We start from the raw sequence: 10,871 nt of genomic DNA, 5'->3' as shown, positions 1-10,871 counted from the left end.
AATCAAGTCTTGATTGAATGTTGATTGAACGATTCAGATGTTCGCACATGTTAGTTATCCAGTCAAATTTTGATTGAACAATTCAGATATTCGCACATGTACATTAGTTGTTAAGTCAAGTCTTGATTGAACAATTCAAAAATTTGAACATGAACGTTAATTTGGTCAATCAGATATTCGCACATGTATTTTAATTGTTCAATCAAGTCTTGATTTGGTCAATCAGATATACGCACATGTATTTTAGTTGTTCAATCAAGTCTTGATTGGACCCCAATCAGATATTCGCAGATGTATTTTAGTTGTTCAATCAAGTCTTGATTGGACCCCAATCAGATATTCGCAGATGTATTTTAGTTGTTCAATTAAGTCTTGATTGGGCCAATCAGATATTCGCACATGTACATTAGTTGTTCAATCAAGTCTTGATCGGACCAATCAGATATTCACACATGTATTTTAGTCGTTCAGTCGGGTGATTCAGATATTCACACATATATTTTAGTCGTTCAATGAGATCTTGATCAAACACTTTAGATTTCCACACATGTATTTCACTAGTTCAGCCAAGTCTTGATCAAATTGACCAAGTTTTTCAGATTCAAGTTTGGTATTTTAAATATTTCAAAAATAAATTAAAATTAAAATTCTGTTTTAAGATCTAGACCACACGATCTTTGATCCGACGGTCCAACTCCACCTCCACATATCAAAGTCATTTGGTCCAATACTTGGAATGCACACCACACCTCTTTTATAATTCCAATAACAATCCAACCCAACTACTATACACATTGCACACACCAAGATTCAACCACAAGGAAAAACTAAAATTTGGTTAAACTTCTCTACCTAAGTAATAACAAAATGAAATTAATTTGATTCTCATTCTCACAATACAAAAAATGTTACATTACATTGCAACAAGTTTCACAATCCTTGAGCCAATACAAGTAAAATGAATACAAAGACTTTCAATTCAACATTCAACTACTAATATCTATGATCTTCTTCTTTTCCATTGTAAAGAATAACAATCGGTTAGATCTAACCTCAAAAACATCTAAATCCTAAACTAGATTTATTCAATCTCTATGTTCATAAAACAAATGTGTTAGTATGGTGTGAAGTAAAAAAAAATCTAAACTTTAAAACATTGTCTAATGAAAAATCATCATAGAACAGAACAAAACCTAAACCAGAAAAACCAGAAACAGAACCAGCATTCATCGTTTCCAAGCATAAACGAGCAAAGAAAACCCAACAGGCACAACCAATTCATTCTCTTCAACACTAGACCATTCCAAAACCGATGAACTTCCACCGAAAGATCCACCGGAAGAAGCCATGGAAACCGACGAAGAAGACCAACTCTTACCCATTTTCCCAAACTCATAACCTCCCAAATTCATATTATGCTGTGTCCACAGATTCATCAAACCTTTCTCTTTACCTCGTTGATGTAGTTCTTCTTCATCTTCTTCCTCGAATTTGAACATGAAAATCGCATGTCCGTCGCTGTTATCTTTCACAAACAACCAGTTATAAACATCCCACGAGATCTGAACAGGTACACCGTGTATTTCAACTCTTTCATTTCCTCTAAACTTCCATTTCAGTCTCTTAATCTGCAGCACTTTCTCTCCATCAACACTGAAACAAAGCTTCGAATGATCTCTCCCACCGCAATCTATCTGAATATCTCTCATTTTCCCACCGAATCTCGCTCTCGTGTTGTAGATTTTGTTAGCGTAAACATGCTCTCTTTTCATCACCAAATACTGATTATGATTATTCTTCGGTTCTTTGGATTTGGATTTGGATTTTGTGTACGCGTCTTTGTTTGAATCTCCGACCAAAAGCGTCATCTCGTTGTCGACGACAACCGCGACGTAGAAACCGGAGTTGGGTTCGGGTCCTGACCCGAACTTGGCTTTGGAGAGGTTCCAGAACAAGTGAGTATTTGCAGAGAGTTTTTTGGTGCCGTGTTTCTTCCAGAAAACGAAGGGTTTGATGTGGAGATGGAAGGAGGAAGAAGAAGGATTCGGTGGAGAATCGAAAGGATGGTGATGGAGTTGAACGTGGAGAGAACGACCTAGAATGGAACGTGACCAAGTCAAAGAAACTAAACCTATGTCTGTTTGGTAAAGATAGGTGGCGAGGTTAGGGTTAGTGGAATGCGGCGGCTGGGGCGGCGGGGGTGGTGGAGAGTGACGGTTGTCGTCGGTGGTTGGAGAGGGACGGAAACAAGAAGGGAAAGGGGATGATGACATTTTTTGTTTTTTGAGTTTGTGTTGTGTTTGGTTTTTGGTTTTGTTTAATGTTGATGTTTTGTGTTTGGAGAATGTGAAAGAGAATCCAAGGAAAAAGGGTTTTTGATAATGGAGTGTGAATTGTGATATGAGAGATGGATTGGGTTTTTATGGATGGGAAAGGGAAGACTGTGTCTTGTGTCTGTATCTGACCATTTTACATGTTGGCACAGTTGCATGTATATATGGGTTAGTGGTAAAAGAGTTGGAATGTGAGAATTTCTTTTTCTCTTTTTTTTGGTCAATGTTTTTTTTTTCTTTGAAATTTAAATATGATGATTTACTTACTTTAAATCACTTTTATAATAATGTAATAAAAATAATTCCTATGTTTTATTTTTTGACAAAATATTTTCTATATTATGGTCCAAATAAACTTTTAGGTGGTTAATTTATTGAGAATATTTTGGTCCAAATAAACTTTGATTCTTTTAAATTATTAAGTTTGACTGCATTAAACATATGGAAATTATTTTTATTTTACTAATATAAAATCTAATTTGTAATAAAAATATATATATTATTTCAAATGAAGTGATCCGAGATAATATATGAGACTTAGGTGCGGTAGAGAGGATCTGTAATGTTAACACTTCAACGCTCAAGTCAGTATACTTTAATGATCAAGTCAGTATGCGAGAGAGAAGAGTGAATTAAAATTGAATTTGAATATATATATATATATATATATATATATATATATATATATATATAATTGAGAGAAAATAACGAGATGTTATCTGTTAGGCGTGGATTGCGGAGAGTCTTTGGATGCACATGAAGTTTGGATTCTATGTATTCATCAATAGGATAGTTTTCGTACATTGAGAAGATTCTGGAAGGATTAAAGCACTTTTAGAGTGATAGGTCGAGACCAATATGGTTGACCTAGAACATTTTCCCCTTAATGCCCTAGTTATGCGCAGTAAGGCAAAAGGTTGTTGTATTAGCATAGGTTACCAATCGCTCTCTCATTTATCTTAGAAGAGCAAAAGTGAACGTTTTAGTTTCTTGGGAATTCACGTCTTTAATGTCTCATACATCAAATGTCTTTTCGGAGATGCTCTTATTATCACCCTTGGGAACTTAACACTTGAGTGTTGTATGTGAATGATTTTAAACATTTGATAGAGTCTACTTTCTTTTGCATGCTAGCATACGATTCTTGAAGAGACAACTTCACATTTTTGAGTTGTCTTTCCCGGTTTGTTGTTATCTTCCTTCCTTTTGATATTTTTCTTTCCTGAATCTGGAAAAATCAGTACATCATGAGTAAAAAAATCACAGAAGAGTGCTTAAAAATCCCAGAACAATGCTCAATCTTCGTGAGTGGACTCTGCTTATTCTTTAACTATTTTTGTCATTTCCAAATAGAGTAATCTTGATGGAGTCTTTCTTGAGTTTGGTCCATCTTCAAATTGAGGTGTCTTGACCCCTAGCGAAAATGATAAAATATATAATGAGTATGGAGATTATGCCATTCCTTTTTATGAATGCATCTTCTTGATCATATGCTTTCTCTTGCCATTCAATGCTTTTGAGAAAAGGGATTGTCAAATTGTGTGTTCAATTTTTCTTCCAATGGCATGTAAAATATGTAGTGGTCTGTACTTCTTTTCTTCCTAGCTTCAATCTAAAAGGATGGTTCCGTAGAAGACCATTCTCGAAGATCCACCACTTAAGGCCTTCTTCTGCTTCATCTACTTTAACAACAACTTGTGTATATTGGTCGATATAAGACCACATGTTCTCCTTCTTCCCTTGAATGATCCCACTCAAATAAGTTACACTCAACGACCGCCTTTTCTGAGCGGTAAAGTTTGTAGTTGCATGTCCCTAATACATTCAAGGGAAGAACCCTAAAATGATGGTTTTGTTGTTTGTCTTATCGCTTTTGTTTTCATTTACTCACGTTTATTGAGTCTCATTCATCATTTCAAACCATCTCTGAATCAAGTTTGAATCGATTCATTTTTAGCATGCATAAACCAATTATTATATTTAAACTTAACCATGAGTCTCCTTCTTCCCTTGAATGATCCCACTCAAATAAGTTACACTCAACGACCACCTTTTCTGAGCGGTAAAGTTTGTAATTGCATGTCCCTAATACATTTAATGGGAGAACCCTAAAATGATGGTTTTGTTGTTTGTCTTATCGCTTTTGTTTTCATTTACTCTCGTTTATTGAGTCTCATTCATCATTTCACACCATCTCTGAATCAAGTTTGAATCGATTCGTTTTTAGCATACATAAACCAATTATTATATTTAAACTTAACCATGATGCTTTTAGTCAATTTCATGAGTCAGTGAAATAAGAACCATGTGTGTTATTGATTCAAGTTAGGTGGAAAGAAAAATCTCAAAGTATTTTGAAAATTATGAAAATTTGAGATTTTGTGTGCATGATTTGAATCTTGTACATATCCAGACTCAAATAAAATTGGACATAGGCAAACCAAAACATTTCAAACACTCTGATTCGAATCATACTTTTAACTTGATTTAAATCAAGAAACTTTGTGATTCGAATCATACTTTACACTTGATTCAAATCAAAATGATCTGGGTCACCTCTGCTTGATTTGATTCTGTTGGTTCTATGTGTTGGCAGCAATTTTGGTAAAACCTAGAGTGCTCACAAGTTGTCATAAGTGTTGTCTTGACATAAGATAACATGTATCTGCAGGGTGTTTAAAATGTGAATATGCAGGATTTTACTGAGATGTCAGACTCGATGTCATGACATCTGTATACAGAACATTCAGTCTGAATGTTATGTATTGTGTGATTGCGTTTTTAATGTTAATCTATGTGTGATTGGTGTAATGATTGAACGCGCCCTCAATCAGTAATTAAAACCAGATTGACTTATTTTTCAACAAGATATAATCAGCTGTCATGAGAAGATATGAATGGAAAATAGTTTTAGGGTTTTATGATGTCCAAGCCCAGCCAAACGATTCTATAAATAAGGCATGGAATATCTGGTTTTATACACAAGAAATAACAAACAAAATATTGAGAGAGAATAAGGGTTTTAGTCTTGTGTGGTCGTGTGTATTGTAAGCCATTCATTCATCCATAGATGATTGAACTGGACTGATTTTTGAGTTGTATTTTGTCCACTCTAAGCTTTTAAGCATGAGTGTGTGTTTACTTGATTGAAGCTTTTAAGCAAGATCAAGTATGTGTCTTTGAAGAGTGTCTTCTTTTCATTGTAATTCTTGTTTTATATCACTGCTGTGATTGAGGAGGGGTGAGTAGGATCTCATATCTAAGAGTTCTTAGGTAGAAGTCACGCGGTTAGAGATTAGGTGAAAAGACTGTAACTTGAAGTTGTTTACTGAGAGTCTTTGAACTGATTATGTTTAGTGGATTTCCTTCCTGGCTTGGTAGCCCCCAGACGTAGGTGAGTTTGCACTGAACTGGGTTAGCAATTGCTTGTGTCTCGTGCATTACTGTTCTTTATCTTTTATCCTATTTGTATTGTTCAGATATTAGTGTCGTGACATTACCTTCGACATCTCATATATGATACCAGAATTTCAATTGGTATTAGAGCAGGCATCCTGCTCTGGTTCTGGGTGAGATCTAGGGACGTTACTTTCTGGTACTATGGATAGAGACGGAGGATCTGTTCACAGACCACCTATTCTGGATGGATCCAACTATGACTACTGGAAACTTCGAATGGTAGTCTTCTTAAAATCTTTGGATAATAAGGCTTGGAAGGTTGTTTTAACAGGCTGGGAACATCTAGTTATTACTAAGGAAGGAGAAGCTACAACTGATAAGAAGGTTGAGGAATAATGAACCAAGGAGGAGGATGATCTAGCCCTTGGGAACTCTAAAGCATTGAATGCTATATTCAATGGAGTAGATAAGAACATCTTCAAATTGTTAAACAACTGTGAGGTGGCTAAAGATGCTTGGAACATTCTCAAAACCACTCATGAAGGCACCTCTAGAGTGAAGATGTCTAGACTGCAGCTGCTCACTACCAACTTTGAAAATTTAAGGATGAAAGAAGATGAAAATATTCATGAATTTCATATGAATATCCTTGAAATTGCTAATGCCTCAGGAGCCCTGGGTGAGAAGATGTCATATGAAAAACTAGTAAGGAAAATACTCAGGTCACTTCCTAAGAGATTTGCCATGAAACTGACAGTCATAGAAGAGTCTCAAGACATTTCCAATATGAGAGTTGATGAGCTAATTGGATCCCTCCAAACATTTGAGATAGGAATGTGTGATGGATCTGAAAAGAAAGTCAAAAGCATATCCTTCATGTCAAACACTGAAGAGAAAGAGGAAGAAAGTGGTCAAGATACTAATGAAGATCTGGCAAATGATGTAGCATTACTGGGAAGACAGTTCAACAAACTTCTGAAAAAGGTGGATGTAAGGTCTAAGTCTAGTGTCAAGAACATCTCGTCTGACATCAGTAAGTCCAATAATGCTGGAAGAAGAACAAGATCTGATGAAAAGTCCAAGGAAGGAAAAGAAGTTCAGTTCCATGAATGTGATGGGTATGGACACATTAGAGTTGAATGTGGAACCTACCTCAAGAAACAGAAGAAGAGTCTTGCTGCTACTTGGTCTGATGAAAGTGAAACAGAAGAGTCTGCAAATCTTATGACTGCCTTAATTGGAAGATGGGGTTCTGATGAAGACTCAAGTGATGATGAAGTAACCTTTGATGAGTTAGCCACTGCCTATAGGAAGTTGTGTCACAGAAGTGAAGAAGTGTGTCAACAAGTTGAAAGTCAGAATAAAGTGATAACACAACTAGAGAATGAAAAGGTAGAACACTTGGAAAACATCTCTAAGTTAAAGACTGAAGCAGTGCTCTTGAGTTCCAAATTGGATGAGATGACAAAGTATGTCAGAATGCTAAACAATGGATCTGACACCTTAGACAAAATTCTCCAGACTGGACAAATGGCAGGAGACAAGTTTGGCATTGGGTTCAATGAATCCAAACCTGGGTGCAGTCACACTGGTAGCAAACCAAAATCCAAACCTGAGTGCAGTCACACTGGTAGCAAACCAAAGATGTCACATCATATGTCACAACATCATAAAGGAAGACAATAGAAAGGGAAACATCAAAGATGGAGATGTCATTACTGTGGAAAATTTGGCCACATAAAACCATTCTGCTATAAGTTATATGGCTATCCTAGTCCTTCTCATCATCAACCTAGACCCAAACATCATATACTTGTCAATAGAAAACAATGGGTTCCTAGGACTGATGTTACAAACCTGATAGCTCACACTTCCTTCAGAGTTTCAGCCAAAGAAGACTGGTATTTTGACAGTGGGTGCTCCAAACACATGACTGGAAATAAAAACCTGCTAACTGGCCTTCATCCTCATGCCACCAGCTATGTAACCTTTGGTGATGGAGCAAAGGGTGAAGTCAAGGGGATTGGTAAGCTAAACTTCCCTAGAGTCCCTAACCTTGACAATGTCCTTCTTGTTAAGGGACTGACTGCAAACCTAATAAGCATCAATCAACTATGTGACCAAGGTCTAACGGTAAACTTCACAAAAACTGAATGTCTGATTACTAATAAAGAAAATGAAGTGATCATGAAAGGAGTCAGGTCTAAGGACAACTGCTATATGTGGAGTTCTCAAGAAACTGGTTATTCATCAATGTGTACTCTAGCCAAAGAAGAAGAAGTGAAGAGATGGCATCAAAGACTGGGCCATCTGCATCTTAAAGGAATGAAGAGGATTAAATCAGTTAAAGTTGTTAGAGGAATTCCAAACTTGAAGATTAATGAAGGAAGAGTTTGTGGGGAGTGTCAAATTGGAAAACAGACAAAGATGTCACATCAGAAGCTCAGACATGACACCACTTCCAGAGTGCTGGAACTTCTCCATATGGACTTGATGGGACCCATGCAGGTGGAAAGTCTTGGTGGGAAGAAGTATGCTTATGTAGTGGTGGATGACTTCTCCAGATACACCTGGGTCAATTTTATAAGAGAAAAATCTAACGTATTTGAAGTCTTCAAAGATCTTTGTCTAAGACTTCAAAGAGAAAAAGAAAGTTAGGATATCAAAATCAGAAGTGATCATGGGAAGGAATTTGAGAACAACAAATTTGTTGAATTCTGTGCATCAGAAGGAATTAGTCATGAATTCTCATCTCCCATTACTCCTCAGCAAAATGGTGTGGTAGAAAGGAAAAATAGAACTCTCCAAGAATCATCCAGAGCTATGATTCATGCTAAGAAATTGCTCTACCAGTTCTGGGCTGAAGCTATGAACACAACCTGCTATGTTCACAACAGAGTAACCTTAAAGAAAAGGACTCTTACTACCTTATATGAAGTCTGGAAAGGGAGAAGACCTATAGTCAAATACTTTCATGTGTTTGGTAGTAAATGTTATATCTTGACTGATCGTGAACAAAGAAGGAAGATGGATCCCAAGAGTGATGAAGGAATATTTGTGGGCTACTCAACAAACAGCAAAGCATATAAAGTCTTTAATTCTAGAATAAAAGTAATGATGGAATCTATCAATGTTGTGGTTGATGATCAGCAGACTGATGTCACAGACGATGTTGAAATGATCCCCCAACTGATTTCTCAGACAAAAGTAATGAGAATGAACTCACTCAAGCTGAACCTGAAGCTGACATAATTAATAAGGGACCCTCTATCAGAATCCAGAAGGATCATCCTAAAGATCTCATTATAGGAGACCCAAATAAAGGGGTCACAACTAGATCAAGGGAAGTGATCTCACATGGTTGTTTTGTGTCCAAGATTGATCCTAGGAATGTCAAGGAAGCATTGACTGATGAATTATGGATCAATGCCATGCAGGAAGAGTTAGGCCAATTCAAGAGAAATGAAGTATGGGAACTGGTTCCAAGACCTGAAGGAATAAATGTCATTGGAACAAAGTGGGTGTACAAGAATAAATCTGATGAACAAGGGGTGGTTACTAAAAATAAAGAAAGATTAGTAGCATAAGGATACACTCAAGTTGAAGGAGTTGACTTTGATGAAACATTTGCCCCTGTAGCTCGCCTTGAATCCATTAGACTATTGCTTGGAGTGGCATGTATTCTGAAGTTTAAACTGCTCCAAATGGATGTAAAAAGTGCCTTCTTAAATGGATACTTAAATGAGGAAGTATATGTTGAACAACCTAAAGGATTTACAGATCCAAATCTTCCAAAGCATGTGTACAAGTTGAGGAAATCCCTCTATGGTTTGAAATCAGCTCCTAGGGCTTGGTATGATAGACTCACAGTGTTCCTCACTAATAATGGATACAGGAAGGGAGGCATTGACAAGACCCTATTTGTTAAGAATGAAGGAGGAAAACTCATGGTGGCTCAAATATATGTGGATGACATTGTGTTTGGTGGGATGTCAGATCAGATGGTCGAATATTTTGTTAAACAAATGCAGTCTGAATTTGAAATGAGCCTTGTTGGAGAGCTGGCCTATTTTCTTGGGCTACAAGTCAAGCAAATGGAAGATTCTATCTTTCTATCTCAAAGCAAACATGCCAGAAACATTATTAAGAAGTTTGGCATGGAGAATGCAAGTCATAAAAGGACACTTGCTCCTACACATCTGAAAGTCTCCAAAGATGAAAATGGTGTTAGTGTAGATCAAAGTCTCTACAGAAGCATGATAGAAAGTCTGCTATATCTCACAGCAAGCAGACCTGACATTACTTTTGCTGTAGGTGTTTGTGCTAGATATCAAGCTGAACCAAAAGTCAGTCACATAAACCAAGTGAAAAGGATACTGAAATATGTCAATGGCACCAGTGACTATAGAATGTTGTATACTCATGGATCTAGATCTATGCTAACTGGATACTATGATGCTGACTGGGCTGGAAGTGCTGATGATAGGAAAAGCACATCAGGAGGATGTTTCTTCTTGGGTAACAACTTAATATCATGGTTTAGTAAGAAACAAAATTGTGTGTCCCTTTCCACTGCTTAAGCTGAAAGTAGTTGTTCTCAACTGGTTTGGATGAAACAGATGCTGGCTGAATACAATGTCACGCAAGATGTCATGACATTGTACTGTGACAACCTGAGTGCTATAAATATTTCTAAGAATCCTATTCAGCACAGCAGGACAAAACACATTGATATTCGTCATCACTTTATTAGAGAACTAGTGGAAGAGAAAATCATAGTCCTGGAGCATGTTACTACTGAAATGCAATTAGCTGACATATTTACAAAGGTTTGGATGCTAATCAATTTGAATGCTTAAGAAGGAAATTAGGGATTTGTATCCATGAGAATTTATAGCAATTAATTTGGAGTGGAAAAGGTAATAAAAATATTATCTGCCCACTTAAAAGAAAGTGCCCCATTTATGGTAAATCATTACCTAGTATTGGAACTTCCATCTATAGAATTTTCACACGCAACTTCTACTCAAACATTTCCACCTTCCTTCAACTTCATCAACCTTCTCTGCTAGGGCAACAAAAACCTTTCCACAAGAACAACAATATGTCACAACATCCTCCACCATCTGGTTCTAAAAA

At 36.6% G+C, this 10,871-nt stretch overlaps 1 protein-coding gene across 1 annotated transcript; it reads right to left on the bottom strand.

Annotated features, from left to right (window-relative positions):
- Positions 1-868: 868 nt before the first annotated feature.
- Positions 869-2,462, bottom strand: LOC127087751 (uncharacterized). The gene has a single exon (XM_051028690.1). It carries the CDS (start codon positions 2,271-2,273, stop codon positions 1,227-1,229), a length of 1,047 nt encoding a protein of 348 aa, XP_050884647.1. The 5' UTR covers positions 2,274-2,462; the 3' UTR covers positions 869-1,226.
- Between the last annotated feature and the right edge of the window lie 8,409 nt (positions 2,463-10,871).

This window comes from Lathyrus oleraceus, chromosome 5 (genome assembly GCF_024323335.1).
Source record: "Lathyrus oleraceus cultivar Zhongwan6 chromosome 5, CAAS_Psat_ZW6_1.0, whole genome shotgun sequence".
In the NCBI taxonomy this organism is placed as follows: domain Eukaryota; kingdom Viridiplantae; phylum Streptophyta; class Magnoliopsida; order Fabales; family Fabaceae; genus Lathyrus; species Lathyrus oleraceus.
This window is presented reverse-complemented; position numbering and strand designations above follow the sequence as displayed.

Bases quoted from the DNA above. Each gene is read 5' to 3' on its own strand.
- LOC127087751 (XM_051028690.1), bottom strand. From the start codon at position 2,273: ATGTCATCATCCCCTTTCCCTTCTTGTTTCCGTCCCTCTCCAACCACC.